Raw genomic sequence first — 18,547 nt, forward strand, 5'->3', positions numbered from 1 at the left:
CTATAGCGCCCCCCTTTGGCCAATTGATGTAATATTGCTTCATTGGCATCCTCCCATGACCCTCTACCACTGTGCCAAATTTCACATGGATTGACCAAGTCAGTGAGGAGAAAAACGTGGAACAGACACACACACAGAGTTTTCATCATTATATAGTAAGATGATGAACTTTATAGTTTTGAACCAGTGCGCTCAGTATTTGGATCATGTGAAGCAAAGTGAGCTGAATTTAGAGGCTACAGCATTCGCTGTATTTTCCAGGATGCTTGTTTTGTATTCTTAACTGCATGATACAACCCTGAACTCTTTTAGAAGCTGAGTTACAGTAAGTACAATTCCAGCTAAACTACATTATTGCACTGGAGCTGATCTGAAATATAATAGTTGACACAGTTTTCCTGTTGAAAAGTTGTTCACAGTGTTTACCACCTTAAGGTCGGCCCATGTGTCAAATTCATATTTAATCAACATTTTACTAAATGTAAGTATCAGATTAGACTTAATATTAAACCTATCACCATACACTTAACATCACTCGTGGTTCCTCCTGTGCTGAGAGAGCACAGGAGGAGTTCAGAAGTTCTGTGCTCCGAAAACACTGAGAGCTAGGAGACGATTTGCTGAGAGGAGAGCGGGCAGAAGCTCAGAAGGGAGACCTTCAGTAGCAGCTGCTGCAGCTCTTATTTAGTTGGGGCAAATCTGTGCGCTGGGAGTCACAGCAGGCTGGGTCTGATCTAACAGCGGCAACAGGAAGTTTGAGAACCCTGTTGCTGGTTGAGTTGCTACAGGAACTGAAGTTCCGTGTCCGCCATCTTCTGCTTTGTCACTTCATCTTTGTTTTCCTGAAACAGATATGACGTGATTTTATATATAGATTATCACAATAATAGCAGCAACTTCTGTCTGCCTCTGCATTTGAATCAAAGTGATTTAGGCATAAAAATATTGATTAAAAACTCTTTAAAAGAAAGGAAAAAGCCATGCTTATTGTTTTCTAATAATACAAGGTGAAAGCGGATCAAATGAAAAAATATTTAGCATTCAAATAAAGATTAAGAAAGGCACCACAGACTGTTGCGGTTCCTGAACCAGTAACTCTGGACTAACTGAGGTCAGACTTTAAATTCAGACATGATGGAGCCATTGTTCTGGACTCAGATTAACCCAATTGTTACGTCTTCCACAAGATGAACAGTTTGGTCTATATGTTGTTGACGATGTCCTGCAAATAGATTAAAACACGCTTTAACTGCTCTTCATGTCCTGAGCTGGCCTCAGCCATCAGCCTCTTTACACTCCAGTAAACTAAACACACACACTGGCAGACCTCAGCACCTCCAGTCAGACGGGTTAACAGGCAGCAGCTGGCAGCTCACAGGGAGAACTTGTGTCTGTTTGATGCCTCCTACTTCAAAGTCTGGCTCCTGGAAACATGCAGAGATCCATGAACCCGACTGAACTGTGGATTATTATTAATATGTATTTGTATGCATATGTAGATTCACACTCCATATTGTCGAGGGCAACTGGTGATCAGAAAGCTCGTTAGTCTTTTTGGTGTGTGCGTGACCTTCAGATGACTCTGTGGAGACAGATCACTGGATCCATAGCTCACATCTTTATTCATCCAGCAGCAGCAGAGTCAGGGAGCACGCAGATGTGCTGCATGCTCGTATTTGGAGCCTAAACAGAGCTGACATTTCTCAGTTCTCCTGCTCCTGTTTTCTATTTTGGAATCAAACACACGTTCACCTCAGACTGGTGCTGCTGAGGTTCTGCTGAGAGACTACGTCCAGATTTATACTCTGATATAAACTGAAGAAGTGCTGCTGCTGCTTCACACATTTTAACACGTGCCAACAAGTCGTCCCGCCTGATGTTTGTTTGTAGTCAAAGTCTGACCCACTGTGTGTGAACAGATGTACTCACTAACAGTTTTCATCCATGTGGGAAAAACAGGAAAGGAAATTGGACAAAATTCAAATGTAAAATCTCAGTTTAAAAAATGTTTTAAATCCTCTGAAGTTAAGTGAGTGACTGTAAAAGTGCAGAGTATTCAATCATCCACTGGCTTTAATGTCCCACAAATGGTCTTTACTTTGTACTAGTTGTGGTGATGTGGCCAAAATCTCCTATCACAGTAAAAGTAATTTTATGTCATGGTAACGGTATATGTCACACTACAGTACTTGTATAAATTCAGTTAAGAAATGGTTGAAATTAACCGTATTTATTTTATTATTTGGAACTTTCAAACAAGACAACAGCCTCGAACGAGACAGCGCAATAGTAACAAAGTAAAACTAAAATTCGTTCAAAATGGACGCTTTAAGGTTCCTGAGAACAGTCATTTCAAGTGGTACAGGTTCTGTATTTACAACTTCACTCTCCTCCTCCACGTCTGTCCAAATCATGTTACCTTGTGACGCAGTTGGATTCATGTTATTGCGCAAGAATCACGATATCACCAAGCAGCAACCTACGGAGCTCAAAATGAAGCCCAAAACTGCAGTTCCTCTAATGGCCACTTGAGGCTCTTTCGCCCTTCTCCAGTGGCTCCCTGTGGCTTTGGCAAAAAATTATATCGAAATTAATAATGACTAATAATTGTCATTGTTCAATTTTCGTAGGCCTTGAGTGAAACTTACATTCTCCATTGTAACAAGGTAAAGCCTATCCATAGAATTAAAAACAAAATGTTTCTACATTTCATCAACTAAATGTGCGTCATACAGCCTGTCACCTTTTACTTTAATTTTTGATGAACCTCAGTAGCGATGGCTTGTCCTGGAGCTCCCAAGCTAAGCTAGCCATGGATTGTGGATCAAAAAAATACTCCTGGAGAAATAGAGAATTGAACAGTGTGTGGACGTATTGCTTGTACCGCCTACCCTGCAAACTTAAAGTACAGTTCAGTAAAACATAGTAAAAAAGGCTCATTTAGACCTATTAGTGATGTTAATCTGTGAATTTGGATTGACTGTTACCTTCATTATGAGGCTCAAATATGTTTTGCGGCTCCAGGCAGATTATTTGAGAGCTTTTTTGGCCAAAAATGGCTCTTTTGATGCAGACCGTGCAGAATAAACATGTTTACAGCCTGGTACAAAAAACAGATTTGGTCTCTATAGCTAATTTCAACTTTCTTGACAACTGTGCAGGGACTGAAAAGTGTACATATAACACACATAATTAAGGGCAGGCTGCTTTAAGTGACAGGCTGTCTGCTGATCCTCGGCTTCTCAGTCAGATCCACCCCTTGCTCCTCCACAGCTCCAGCTTCTCACCCAGATATGGTCACCCCTGGCTCCAGAAAAACAAGATGGCGACAGCCAAATGTTAAACTCTAGGCTTCAAAACAGGAGTCCACAAACCAAAGGGTGACATCACTGGGCTGCGTTCTTTATTTTGGACAGTTATATGCATGTCACCCAAGAATCCAGCCCTGATTTGCTTCATAGACTGTCTTGAATACCTCTAATTGAAAAAATGTTGTAAGGGAACCTACTTTGTAACATGAACGCTGGATTTCTTCTGGATTTACTTAAATTGCTTTCCAGAGTTTTAAAACCCTGTCACAGAGTATTTGAGTCCTCGTTGCAGTGTATTGATCTCTGATAAACCCTCAGACTTCTTGATCCGTACACAAACGTCCTGGATAGACTGACTTCATCAGGTCTCAGAATCACTGCCTTTAAGTTCAGTATCGTTTTCAATATCAGATTTTAATATTTCTTGAGTATAATTTGAAGTTGTGTCCTGATAGTTCTGGAGGATGGTTATCAGCAATCACCCTCTGTGATTATCCACAGTGAGATTCAAAGAGAGCTCTGATCACCACACTAAGAACCCTGCGGTAGCATCTTAAAGATATGTTAATTTAAAAACAAACTAATGTCACTGCAGAGCCTCCCTGACGCTGACACAGCTGCATTCTGTAAAGCTCATTGTTTGGTGGAGAATATAAACAGAGGAAAGTGTTATTGTCTCTGTCCTGTGAAGGTGTTACGCTGTTTTCAAAACCTCACATTTGTCTTGTTTTTTTAAGGAACGAGAGTGGACGATGCCAAAGCTCTGATCGCTGCCAGTCCGCTGAAAATCCTGGCCTGTGACGACCTGGACGAGGCCGCAAAAATGGTACACACACACTCAAACACACACTTGAGCACACACACTGCCATGTGCTGCAGGTAGGGAGATGACCAAAGAAACACCTGTCTGTTAAACCTCCAGGTGTGTGTGTATGAATCTGTCTTTATAACACACACTGACCAGCACAGGAAGCAGATGAATCTTCATCATGTCAGGTGTCTCCCACAGGTGTGATGTAGCGAGGTATTAATCTGCCTCCCACTGATTAACATCAAATTTAACTTTTTGACCTTTTTCTTCATCATCCTCTGTTCATGTCATCATCTGCCCTCTTTCCTTTTCAGTACTGAAACTAAGAAGCTATGTAAAGACGAAGATGAATTGTGTTTTTATGTATTTTTCTACAGTCAAACAGCTCTCAGTCCAAATCATGTAAATCAGGTTTTTGCATGTCTGCTGTACAACTGTAGATTTTGGATAAATTATTTTTTCCATAAAGCTCCAGGTAGCCGCTGGTTTCTATTTATTTCCATACGGTATGAAAATGCTATAGCAGACCAGCGAAACATGTGAGTGTTGAGGTACTTCTTATAAAACGCCTCTCTTTGATGTGTCTCAGATTGTATCTCATTCAGAGCTGCACCTAATGATTATTTATTTATTGATGAATCTATCCATTATTTTTTTGATAAGTTGACAACCAATTCATCGATTATTCTAAAGATTTTTTCATTACTCAATTGATATAACACTTAAATAACCCAACAATAAACACTAGTCTCAGAAATATTTAAATATTTTACTCAATTATCTTAAAAATAATGACATTAGCAGCATATTTTAAAATAAGTCTTATTTCTGCATCACTATTGTGTTATGATAATATTTTGAGTCAGATACCTGATCAGAAAGTGAAGGACCTCAAATTCAAAAGCATTACTGCAACACATACATTAATTACTGTATATCATAGCAATCAGGAGAACCAGTATTTTGCTTAAGTATTTGACCTTAGACTTAAAATGGTTATGATTTATTTCATCACTGCAGTAACATGCAGTTAAGATTATTACTTGCAAATGTATTTTTGCGTCAGTGTGAAAGTAACAAACAGTTTACAGACTGTAATTAAAGTCTGGAACGAAAGTTTAAGCCATTTTGTCGCTCGTGCATGCTCGTTAGAATAAACAGAAAATATAAAGCAGCCGAATAACAACAATCAGTGACGGTGCGGAAAGTTTAAGTGACTGCTACTAACAGACACATGTTCCCTATGTTGATAATTCTTATATATCTTGCGTATGTGATCTCCTGTGAGAAGTCATTTACACTTTGTAGGCGAGGTTTTCAGCTGCAGCTCCTTCTCTGGACGAATCCATGCTTACAGCGGGTGCTGCCTAATTTATTGCAGCACATGGATGAATTGCCCCGCCCCTAATCTCATTTGTATATCTCATTGGACAAAAGCGAACCAAGTAAATGAATGTAATTTCCCCCTTTAATCACCAGTCACACTTCCACCAATCTGCCTTTAAATTGAGTGCGTACATTTGTTTCAACTCATGGCAAGTACTGTTTGTTTATTTCTAGATAAACAGCTTCTAATGGTTTATCTTTTAGGTGTTGTGTAGAGGCTGATTCAGAGTTAAAATCTGGAAGATCTAAGTTTTCGTTCTCTTTGGCAGCACTTATGGTGATAGGTATAAATATTAAATGAGTCTGGACAGACATGCATGTAAACTGCAGACTTGACTGGTTGGCAGAGGCACACAACCACAAGGCAGTAATACTAATTTGTATCTGAGACATTTACTGCTCAAATTTAATTGTTTTTGTGGTGTGGTAACGTGTTACATGCAAAACAGCAGGTGTGTTGGTTTAAACTGGAGGACCTGCTGAACAACCTGCGTTTATGTAAAAGAAGTTTTGTCTGACTCTAACCGTCTGTGTCTCTGCTCACAGGTTGTAAAGCTTTCTGAAATTGTCTCGCTGGCGAAGGAAGCTCAAGTGGACATCACCTTCCAGCTGCCCATCTAAGAAAGAGACCTGACCTTTGACCTCAATGACTTCCTCACCCCAAACACTTCCACAGACGCCAACCACTCCACCTCCTCCCCCATACAGACAGCAAGACGGGCCTCTCACACACCAGAGACGTTTAGTTTTCTCTTTCTTACTCTGTGGCATGATGGCATGACTCTGTACAGGTGTCCAACAGGTAGACCACCACAACAGGTTACACTGAGAGAGAGAACAGCCTCCTTTTAAGTCACACTCGGATCTGTTTCCTGTCTCAACCTTTTTTTGTCCCTCCACATTTCCTCAAACCTACAAACTTAATTTATACTTGAGTTGATACGCACAAACCTCCACTTTTAACTCTTTCACTATTTAAGCACTTGTTGGGAAATGTTCCTCCGCCCTGTGTGACGACGCTGCTTTCACATTTGATTGGTGCTGTTACATCAGGCTGGTGCAGACAGGTGACTGGGAAGGCATCAGGAGATGGACTGTAATCCCATTACTTTCATTAAAACACACACATAGTTCTGCATGAGTGCCTTTTCGGTGTCTTATCTCTATGTAGGAATGTGACAGAATAAAGTAAGATTTGTCCCCACTGTGCAGAACTTTGAAGTGTTTCATCAAACACACAAACAACATGACAGAGTGACGTCTCAGTGAAACACAGCGGACAGCACCGTCTGCAGCATTGATTTAATAATAGTGTTCAGACAGAAATTGCTTCAGAGAACGAGCTGTTGTTCCCGCAGACGCCTCGTCGTCGTTCCTTTACCATCTATAGACACAAGTGTTCATCAGCTGGTTCTTACTGGTCGAACTGAGCACGCTTCCTTGGTCCAAAAGTGGAGACACATAATGTAAACCCTCCATTATGCTGTGATGATCACACTGAAAGTCTTCACTGGATTCATGTATTTAGAAGTATACTGCGCAGGATAAACACTCACCAGCAGAAGTAAAGGTAAAAGCCAACCTCAGATTCAGTCGTTTGGCATTTTGCCTCCCTATATTTGCATTCTCTCAGCCCTGTGGATGCCTGTTGCTCACGGGTTGACACCACGGTTTGAAGCTAAAATTGCTGTTTTTCTCAATGGAGTCTGGTGAGTTTGACGAGAGCATAGGTAGGAAACTGGAACCATTGGAACAGGCTGTCTTATGGAAAAATTAAGTGTTAGAAATACTGTAAATATAGCCAACACTTGAACTGGTATTGGGTTTTTTAGGTGGCTAAAATATATTTTCTGCTGCCCCCGTCCACAGCGGTGCATTGCTTAGCTTACGTGTCAGTACTCCTGCCTGCTTCTCCAAACTGCCATCTACTGCAGGTAATACACTGACTGTGGATAAGTCCCTCATACAACCCCTTCAAAAAATCTGAACTATCCCTTTAACCCCACAGAGCTGCGAGCACAGCTGCAGGCTGTTAGTCTTGATTAAACCACAGATCTCACAGTGTGGACAAATACAGCCAAAACTATCTGCATGGAGGTATGTGACAGATTTATTATCTTACCTTTAAACAAAGGGCATCAGGTGCACGTGAGAGAACTTGCTTTTGTGCTTGTTTTGTTAGTGAAGACAAACGTAGCAACCTTTGCATTTTTAGCTGGAAACAGGCACTTCTACTGGTTGGAAAACAATCAGATTTATCAGCTGTAATCTAATCATTCACTATGAGTCATCATAAAGAGTCTCTGAGTACAAAGACATTTATAAATGGTGAAAGCTAAACCCAAAGAAATGTGAAATAAATGAATCTCCAGCTTTAGTTTTGAGTGTCGGAGTTTCGGCTCACCTCCCAGCATCCAGTCTCTGAAGGATAAAGACCGCAGCATTAGCACCATTCTCACTGTTTACCCTCAGCTGTGAACACAGACCACATTTGTCAGTCTAAAATATTAGCTGTGACACTTGTGGACCGCAGGCGCATTGATTGATGCAGGGATTTGTGGTGGGTATTGATGAACGGTACTGGAGTTTCCCGCTCTGCTCGGCTGTGGCGCGGCTTCATGTGTGGTCGTGTTGAACAGAGGTGATACATCTCCAATTTTTAAACAAGTCACATGAATTATTCAGTGTTCCTGTTGTGGAGCTCAGCTTTCCCAGAGAAACGGCCCGAGGGGGAAACTTGGTATGATTTCCTGCGTTCACTTCGTCTCTCGCTCTGCTAAACAGGATGCTTGTCTCTCTTGCTTCCCTCATGGTTTGTTGTAGAGTGAGCTCATGCGTCTTCTCACAGTCTGTTGTGTTGACCCCGTCCTGCTGAACTGAAGCATGCTTTATGATGTTAGCTAACAGGGCGCACTGGCGTTAAGATCATCTCACAACCTCGACAGCGGGTTGATTGTGCTGTTGGAGGCAGCTGTTGTAGAAGTCCCTGGTTTAAAAACACGACTGCAGCATTTTAGCTTCACTCCATCAGAGTTTTTCTGAAAGTTACAAGAAACTGGACACACTGGAGATTTGTGTATTTATTAGGTCCCTCTGTTTCCTCCCTTTTATTGAAGAGCTGCTGCAGAGTTGAACAGGGACTTCTGCAGAGGCTGCCGCTGTACATTCAGTCTGCCATCATGCCACACAGTGTTTTTGTTTCTGTATATGATGTCTGACCTCTCACCAGAACGGTAAAATGACTGTAGTTTCTTATCCCTTCTTCCTCTTCCTCCTCCTTCAGCGCTCCGAACACAAGCAGACATTGTGAGTTGTACTTCATTTATTATATCTTGTAAATAACCAAACGGATGTTCTCTCTCTGTAAAATATTTATGCTCCTCACAAAAGGAGTACGACAAAGAAAGACAAAAAATAAATGCAGAGAACACCAAGGTTTCTGTGCTTCGTTCTTTTCTTCCTGTGTTGTCTTGACAAGGACGTTCGTCCATTTTCTGACATTTATTAGGGTCCGTTGACGACTTCGGAAAGACAGTACAGCAACTTCAGACTCGTACATGTTTGAACTCCAGTAAGATCAGTTTCAGAGATAATACAGGACACAGTAGGATTAATTTGCAGTTGGGACAGCAGCGAAACCACCAGCTTAGCTCGACTCAACCCACTTAAAATAAAACCACGCTCACTTCCGCAAGACGAAACACGCTGCCAGACACTGAGGCTCAATGTTTGACTGCTTATAGCTCACTAGTGCACCCATACATGTACCCCACGGTCTCTCCGCCTCACTCCCCGCCACCTAGAGATGAAGTTTGCTTACCCAGCGGGGAGAAAGGGGCCAGTTCAGCCACTGAAGGTCCTGCTCTGCAAAAGGTAGATAGCTAACTTTATTTCAATCAGGAGAGACTCGTGTTTTTATAGTGACAGGAATATTTATTAACGTGCACATAAGAATGAAAAATGTAGAAAGTCTTTGGCGATTAGACCCCATAGAGATGGCTTAAATTAAAGGAGCAAGTGTCCTCCTGTAACCCTGTGGATCATCTGTTTTTTTCCACTTTGGTTTTGTAGGAATGGATTAAAGGAGTTAAGTAATGCGCTTTATTGTTGGACATTTTCCCCTTTGTTTCCAGCCTTTATGCTAAGCTAAGCTAACAGCTGCTGGCTGTAGCCTTATACCTAGACAGACAGGTATGAATGTGCTGTCAATCTTCTAACTCCCCTCCAGGAAGCGAATTTCCCAAAATGTCTGACTTACTGACAGTTCAGCTTCCTGGTGTTTCATGAGCGTGGCCTGCAGCGTGGCTGTGGACTCTAATTTATTCTGTTAATTATACGGTTGTTAACCTGTTACTGTGTGTGTCGTTGGGTCCTGCAGTGACCCCGACACAGATCGCTCTGATTACAGGTTCTTGTTTTGCGGCGGAGTCACGCAGGCCGGCTGTAATGGCTGCTTGATTACTGGAGTGGATGTTTAGGGGTTTTTGTGGCGCAGCAGGAGACAGAAGGTCGAAATGTTGTTGACTCTGTTTATGGAAATAGATGTGTAATGATCCAAACTCTGCTCGAGGGGATGTAAAAAATAAAACTGTGATGACCTCATGTTTAGAGCTCTTTGTGAGTTATTAAACAGTCAGTGTAACAAGGCTGGACCAGAGGTAAAAGACAAACCACAGGTGTGACAGGGACCCCAGATTCACACTGAACCAGGCATGCTAAGTGACATGGCTCAAATTTAAGTCACTGGACGGAGTTTTAATAACTTAATATAATATCTTAAAGCAGACAGTTGGGTAATAATGTTACTGTTCTCCTCTGTTTTCTCTTCCAAATTAACTGTCAGCATGTTGCTACGTTTGCACCTTGTTGCCACATTCACTTGTCTGTAAAGTCAGTGTGAATGCAAAGCAAACATTAAATCAAATGAACCAACAGCCTGAAATTCCCACCGTACAGAGGGAGGGTACGAGGCGCTAGACCCATGACTCAGATGGAAATTACTGGACAGAGTTTTGGTAACCCGAGCCTTAAAATGGACAGTTTCACAGTTTGTGCTTTCAAATAAATTGTCAGTATGTCGGCACGTTCACACTTTGTCTACATGTCCATTTGTTTGTAAAAAGTTGTGTGACTACAAAGCAAATTATAGCTAAAAGGCAAGAATGTACCTTCTCAGCTGGCACACGACTGAACTTTAATGTTGAAATGTGGTTGAGATTATGTCAGTTGTTGCTTTAACATTTAAACAACATTGAAACGTTTATTTTTGGATGTAAAAAGGTCGCATAATTTTCATGAATCAACATTGAAATGTCAGAGAGTTTTGATAACCGGAGCCTCACAGTTTGGATAATTATTCACTTCACCTTCATTTCTCTTCTAAATAAATTGGCTCCTCATCGCTACGTTGACACCTCGTCACCGCGTTAAGTTGTGTGGAAGAAGTCAGACTATAATTCATAAGGCAATGATGTACTTATTTGTCCTTTGATATGGACCAAACGTAAACCTAAACGAACAGAACACAACTGTGTCTGAGACCAAGCGGAGCAGACTGCAGGTGAATTTGTACCTGTAGATGATAAACAGCTGAGAGCCTCTGACTGTCTGCTGCTGGACGACCGTGTTGCAGCACCGAAGATGAAAAGCTGGTTCCAGTCATCAGAGAGGACCTCCTGCTGCTTTAAGATCTTTACTCAAATTAAGTCTCGCCATGACGAAACATACACACACTCAGCTTTGAAGTCTTTGCTCGGCCTTTTTCTTTTTTGTTCCACGATGTCTTCTGCTGCGACACAAAGGCTCAACTTTCATCCTCCAGCGAGAGCAGATGAGACGTTTCATTACATACTTGCTGCCATGTTATTCCCCAGATGAAAAGGTCTCTGAGGCAGAAAATGCTGCTGTGAATGAACCTTCTTTATGTTCTTTAAAAAAGGTGGCAGCTAAAGCCAATTTACAGGAAGGCAGGGGGTCTGCTTTAAGTCGAGTGCTGATTTTTCATGGACGTACTGTTGCCTTTAGAATTAAAATATGAAACCTGATGACTAATCTTTCACCCTTGTAATGTGTTTGTGGGCGGTGGGGAATCTCAGGATTTATTTTGGCTGTGAAGGAACAATGTGGTGATGCCAAAGGTCCTTACTTAAACCCCTTTCACAGTGTTTTACTATCTCAGGAGAGGTGGACAAAAAAACAAAAACACTTTATAGTACAGTCCAAGTGAAGCTCTGTGCATCTCGAAACTGAACCGGCACTTTTAATCTGTTGTCGGTCTTATTTTTGTTAATCCTCGCAGTTCTAGACAAGCCGTTACGCACTAAAGGAACTTATAATTTCCAAATTTAGTCTGTGAGTTTATTTGCTTGAACTAATTAGTAAACCTCAGAGTGGCGATAGAGAAAGTCAGAGTTCCTCATGTTCTTACAGGAGTTTTAAAGTTCTGTTACCTTGCTCTTTTTCACTTTTGTGCAATTTTATTTTTTTCTCCTTCATTCAACTTTTATCTGACAGCAGGAGTTTCTAGTCACATAACAGATCAAGGTGCACGCAAAACATGCAGCAAACTAGGTTTAAGAAAAGATCACAAGATGGTTTGTGTTAAAATAAGAATATTGTATCGTACGCGACGCAAGTATGTAAAGTAAGTACGTGTGAAGTTAAAAAAAGTCAGTGTTTACTTTTGGTTTCACACATTATATGAACAGCCATCTCCTGGGTCAAAGTCCTGTGCATGTTTGACCCATCCATCCACCCAAATGTCCCCCTCATGCAGACTTTGTTGCTCTTTATACATCAGCTGACTTCCTCCTTTGCTCTTGTCATGATTACAGCGGCCACTAGAGGTCGCTGCCAAAAAAAAAAAAAAAAATGTAAATACGCAACGTGACCGCTAACAGTCACAGTTTTTAAACACATATTTATTGTTAAACTGTCGAGGTGACACCAAAACTACTTGGATAGATTTATGAAAAGAACTCATGTCACGTACCTAAACTTATGCATGAGAAGTCAGGTAAGTATGTTACGTTAACTTTTGGTTTTACATTGGACACAAACAACCGTCTCCTAGGTCAAAGTCCTGTGTTTGTTTGACCTGTCTGTCATCCCCAACATCCTCTGCACTGTGTTGTTCTTTATACAACCTGTCTTCTGTCTTTGCTCCCGTTATGATTACAGTGGCCACTAGAGGTCACTGCCAATAAAAACATGTAGATACAGGATAACATGTAACTGCTAACAGTCGCAGTTTTGACCATATATTTATTGTTGTGGATAGGCTTTGAAAAGACTGCAGTTTAAGTACGATTGCTGGGTAATCACGTTATGTACATAAAGTTATGTCCTAAGTGGCGTGAGTTAAGTATGTTACTTTACATGAACTTTTAGTCAAACATTGGACACAAATCGCTGTCTCCTGGGTCAGAGTCCTGTGTTTGTTTGACCCATCCATCCACCCCAGTATCCTTTGTATTTTGTTGCTTTTTGTACGACCTGACTTCCGTATTTGCTCCCGTCATAATTACTACGACCACTAGAGGTCGCTGCCAATAGAAGAATGTAAATATGAGATGACAAGACCGCTAACAGTCGCAGTTTTAAACACATATTTATTGTGAGACTCTTGAGATCACACCAAAACCACTTGGATAGGTTTAGGAAAAGATCCGGGTTTGGGTTAAATTAGGTATGATTGTTACATAACTCACAGCATGTACATAAACTTATGTGCGCAATGTCCGTTAAGTACATTACGAAATGTTAACTTTTGGTTTGGACACAAACAGCCGTCTCCTGGGTCAAAATCCTGTGTTTGTTTGACCCATCCATCCACCCCAGCCTCCTTTCCACAAGGACTTTTTCGCTCTTTATGTCAGTTGACTTCCTCCACCACTCCCGTCATAATTGCTACGCCCACCAGAGGTCACAATAAATATAAATGTGATGTTTTTAGTGAGAGAACAGTCTCCAGAAAACACTTCCACTATGAGTTGCAGTTGTTGGGATCAGTATGTTGTCTGCAAACAAATACAGGAAGCATTTCTGTTGCATAGTTCATCCTCCAGAGAGCGCTTGTTAATTTTTAACTGTAAAATGTCATGCTGGTGAACGAGTTTTCCTTCTTTATGCTAAAGGATATATGACACAGTATTTGGATCATTTACAAACCAAAAAGCAGAAGCGTTTTTAAATAAACTCTCAAATATCTATTTCTGTATTGACCTGATTAAAAACCTTCTAACTCTGCTGAGGAAAACATGTAAATGTGCTGATGGAGTATTTTTAGTGTTGTTACTACTTTAACTGAAGTAAAGAATATAAATGTGTCCTCCTCCTCCTCCCCTGATGTTTGATCTGTCCTTTGAAGTGTCACCATGCATCACATCTGGACTCCCACGTCCTCCCTCAGCTGCAGCTGATGGCGACTCACTCTCCTGTGAATCCTAATCTGCCGCCGCTGGCTGGTTGGCGCCTGCTTTGTTGCAGCTATGTGGGAAGAACAGTGAGCAGATTAACAGCACGTCTGACTGAGGAGGAAACCAAACACACACATATTATATCGCTCGGGACATCTTCTGTGTGTTCTGTGTAAAGGCAGATCATCTGTGTGTCGTCCCACAGAGACCCATCTTACAGCAGCCTGTCATTTACTGCACACGTGCATGTGATCTATGTTCAGTTTGTATTTTTCAGAAACATTTATTGTGAATAAGTTTAGACTCAGCTGCAGTCCGGGAAGAAGAACTCAGATCTTTTACTTAATACCCAGCCCGTTCTCATCCCCAGGTCGTCAAATACTGATGCTTTGTCAAGCCCCTTGGCGTGTGATAGCGAAGCTAAAGGCACCCTTTGGCGTTATTATAGAGCGTCTCATCTTATAGAGCACAAGAAAGCATTGGTATTTGACAACCTTGGATGAGAATGTGTTGTTCTCATCTAACCATGACCATTTGACAATTTTAAACACAATCTTCACAGAGGAGACAGCTGTGAGTCACATACAGATGCTCAAGGGTGCCTTTGGGTATGTATTACATGTGACAGGTGGGACAAAGCATTTGTATTTCACAACCCAGGACGAGAATACGTTGCAGTACCACAATGTAAAAATACTCCTGTACCCAAAATTCTACTTAAGTAAAGTAAAAAAAAGTATAAACATCAAATATACAGAATATTATTGGATTATAATTATTGTTGCATGAATGTTTTCATCACTTTAATGTTGCAGCTGGTTAACTTGAACTCATTTTAATGACTTAATAAACTGCTGGGTAATTGAATCTATAATAATACATCAGAATTTATTAGATGATTGAATTTCCATCCATCCATTTTCCTCCTCTTATCCAGGGCCAGGATTGGGGGGCAGTAGGCCGAGCAAAGCACCCCAGACGTCCCTCTCCCCAGCAACACTTTCCAGCTCCTCCTGGAGGACCCCAAGGTGTTTCCAGGCCAGATGAGATATGTAATCCGTCCAGTGTGTTCTGCCCCGGGGCCTCCTACCAGTGGGACGTGCCAGGAACACCTCTAACAGGAGGTGCCCAGGAGGATCCTGATCAGAAGCCTGAACCACCTCAACTGACCCCTTTGGACGCAAAGGAGCAGCGGCTCTACTCCGAGCTCCTCCCCCTATCTCTAAGGCTGAGCCCAGACAACCTACAGAGGAAACTCGTATCCACAACCCTGTTCTTTCGGTCACTACCCAGAGCTCATGACCATAGGTGAGGGTTGGGACGTAGATGGACCAGTAAATTGAAAGCCTTCTGGCTCAGCTCCCTCTTCACCATGATGGCCCAACACAGCGCCTGCATCACTGCAGAAGCTGCATCAAACTGCCGATCCATCTCTCGCTCCATTCTACGCTCACTTTTGAGCAAGACCGCGAGATACTTGAACTCCCTCGCTTGAGGCAGAAATCACCTCCCAACCTGAGGGCTCAGCAGTAATACTGCTAGGTGCTTAAACATAATTACACTTTAACTGCAGTGTTGTTGAAATGTAAAGGATGTGTGAATGTCAATAGGTCTGCAGGTGTTTGGTCATTAAGTATTGGACACTTTAAAATGTTGACCTGATGATGGCGCCAAAGTTTTTACATTTAATCCTGAGGGAAACATGAATGACCAATCAGATCTCGCTGTGTTAAAGAAGAACTCACCTTTTTAATGTTTGATTTTATGCCGTGCACAACTCTTTGTGTTGTGTTTTCAAGTTTTTCTTTTATTTATTCAACTTAGTGAGAATAACCTGATGTTGAAAAAAAAAAGTTTTAATCTTTAAAAACCCAAGAAAGGACGCGACCTCAGTGCGAGCCATGGTTGGGGTTGCTGCTAAATTATGGGGACGATAATTGAGTAAAACTGTTCGGTGCTGTCGTCGTCATCAGAGGAACATTTTCCTCCGGCAGCAAACACAACTACTTTCTGGTGTAAATAGAAACTTAATTTTAAGCCCTCTGTATGTTTCAGTGACTCAGCCTGAAACTGACGAGCCTCGTGTGAACTTGATATTTTTATTAGGTCACAAAAACACAGATAACGTGTGTCTTTAACCTCTTCTTCATCTCTCTCCTGCAGACTCTCCTCCTCCTCCTCCTCAGTATCTCCACCTGTGTGCAGACAGTGATGGAGGTCCTGCAGTGTGAATACATGCAGGTAGGCTCACCGCCTCTTTGCTCTCAGCTGGCACACACTGATAAGGTTCAGGGTTTCGGGGAGTCGTGCTGCTGCAGCTGCCAGTTCATTTACTTAAGTCGTGATAAGGCTGGTCGGCCTCAGTGAGCTGGGGAGGGGGAGCGTCTGGGGGGGGTTGTTGGTCATTTAGGCCATTCAGAGAAAGTAAACTTGCATCCTGTGTTGGAAATGAGAATAATATTTCTTAAAGTTTCCAGTGGAGCGAGCGGTCTGAGGCAAACAAAAAGAAAGTTTGGTGGATTTTTTTTTTTTTTAAGTTTTGAAAACCTGCAGAGGAAGAGAGGAGGAGGATATGACTCCACACACACACACACACATATGTGTATGAAGTGAACAGTTGTAAGCACATTGAATTTCATTTTTTCACTCATACACACACAGGCCTGAAATACACACGCATGCACAAACAGGACCTATACGTGCATTAAATGGGGAGATGCCAGAGTGAGGGAGGTGCCCATGGACAGGCGGTGAGGGTTCGGTGCCTTGCTCAGGTGCACCTTGGCAGACTGGCACCTCCCCAGCTACCAGTCCACACTCCATGATTGGTCTTGACGGGGACTTGAGCTGGCGACCCTCCAGTTCCCAGCCCAAGTCCCTATGGACTGAGCTACTGCCGCCCCAAAGCTTCATTCATCCAGGAAGATGGTGCTATGAGCAGGAATGCAACAAGTCCTCCGACCCATAGCTTATGATTACACAGATCGTTTATTCCTTCCCTCTTATAAGACTCACAGGAGCGTTTCCTAAATTAGCAACCCCACTGGTGGCAGGAGATCAACACATCCTCATCCTCACACGTAATGGTAACGTAATGGTTTAAGTGGGATTTATATTTGTGTGTCAAATCGACACCATACCTACGCCGTACCCTACGCTGTAGCCTGACGTGCACCTCCCCAGAAATGTAACTACACATTGCAGCGACGCAGACCTCCTGTCTGTCTCTGTAAGCTGAAACCATTTCCCTCAGTGGAGACAAAGCTTTTATTTACTTGAATTTCACAGATAAGAAACAATACAATAAACAATAGACAATAAATCCTCCACAACAATTTTAAGTCTTGTGTGTGATTTATCCTGGCTTCATACGAGTATTGGAAGTCTCCGCTAGTCGCTAGGCTAATTTATACAATGTAAAATGCCATAGGCTTGTGCTAATAACGTTAGCATGTTGTATTTGTGGGGAAAATGTGTCCAGATAAAGACAAGTGTTTGTCTGTGAATGCTGCGAGTTATAGTGAAGCTGATTTGTGTTTGAAATTGTCTCTATTAAGCCATGTTTAATGTGTGTTTAATGTGTGTTTTGAATCAACTAAACTTCACAGAAACAGCGTAGACTCTGTATAGATCTGACGTACAAGCATAAATCCTGCTTTCGGCAACAAACTACTTGGTTATGTTTCTGAAAAGATCACAGTTTGTGTTAAAAAAAGAACATTGGTTACAGACTTGATGCACGTAGCGTCCCTGCAGATTCTTTTAACATATTTAAAGGTATTAAATTAATTAATTTAAAAACAAGGCCATAACTGGTTTTGACATGTCTTTCAAAAGTCTTAAAAATGCTCAGACATGGAGAGAAGGATTTTATTAATCTTTTTTTTCTAACATTGAACTTTGGAATCTTAAAATAATTCGTAACATCTATCGAAAAAAAGGATTATTTTAACTTAACTCACTTCAGGACAGCAGAACCAACAAAACTCATTTTGTTTCTGGTCGGGATGCACAGAGGATCCACCGTCTGCTAGCGAACTGTTACCGTATCCTGGATGACTACGGAAAGTCTCTGACTTCATTTAACCAAGACCTGGTACAAAGCTCTGCGTATTTTCATTAAAAAGTTTTTAAAACTTGGCAAGATGGGAATCAAGGCGGCAGAATCCCACATGCAGAGTGAGAACATTAAAAATCGCCAAGAAAACCTGCTGAAAATTCCACTTCTGTAGATGTCAGGTTATGTATTTCTTTCTTCAGTTATGGTAATTAGGGTCCTGGCAGCCTAAGGACCCTTATCCTGCATCTTCTTCTTCTTCTTCTTCTTCTTCTTCTTCTTCTTCTTCTTCCGAGGAAATCATACTTCCCATGCGCGAAAAATCACCAAACTTTGCACAAAGGTCCAGTCTCATTTAAACCTATTAAAAATTATTAAGTTCATCACTCTGTTTTTTTTTCAAAAACTGTAAAACTTCTTAAACCTATCTCCTCCCACAATTTTTGCTCAACTGACACCAAACTTGCTACAGAGCATCTTCAGACTGTCCTACAAAAACTATGTTTCTCAGATTTTTGATTTATCAAAAATTGAGCCTACAGTGCATCAAAATGTTTGACTGTAA

At 41.6% G+C, this 18,547-nt stretch overlaps 1 protein-coding gene across 1 annotated transcript in view; it reads left to right on the forward strand.

Annotated features, from left to right (window-relative positions):
- sucla2 (succinate-CoA ligase ADP-forming subunit beta) overlaps positions 1 to 8,943 on the forward strand; it is a 29,746-nt gene extending 20,803 nt beyond the window's left edge. Inside the window, exons 10-11 of the mRNA XM_050049653.1 lie at positions 4,049 to 4,137; positions 6,055 to 8,943. Of these exons, the coding sequence (XP_049905610.1) occupies positions 4,049 to 4,137; positions 6,055 to 6,129 (164 nt within the window). The 3' untranslated portion in view covers positions 6,130 to 8,943. The remainder of the gene's footprint in view (positions 1 to 4,048; positions 4,138 to 6,054) is intronic.
- Positions 8,944 to 18,547: the final 9,604 nt, after the last annotated feature.

This window comes from Epinephelus moara, chromosome 7 (assembly GCF_006386435.1).
Source record: "Epinephelus moara isolate mb chromosome 7, YSFRI_EMoa_1.0, whole genome shotgun sequence".
NCBI classification, from domain to species: Eukaryota; Metazoa; Chordata; class Actinopteri; order Perciformes; family Serranidae; genus Epinephelus; species Epinephelus moara.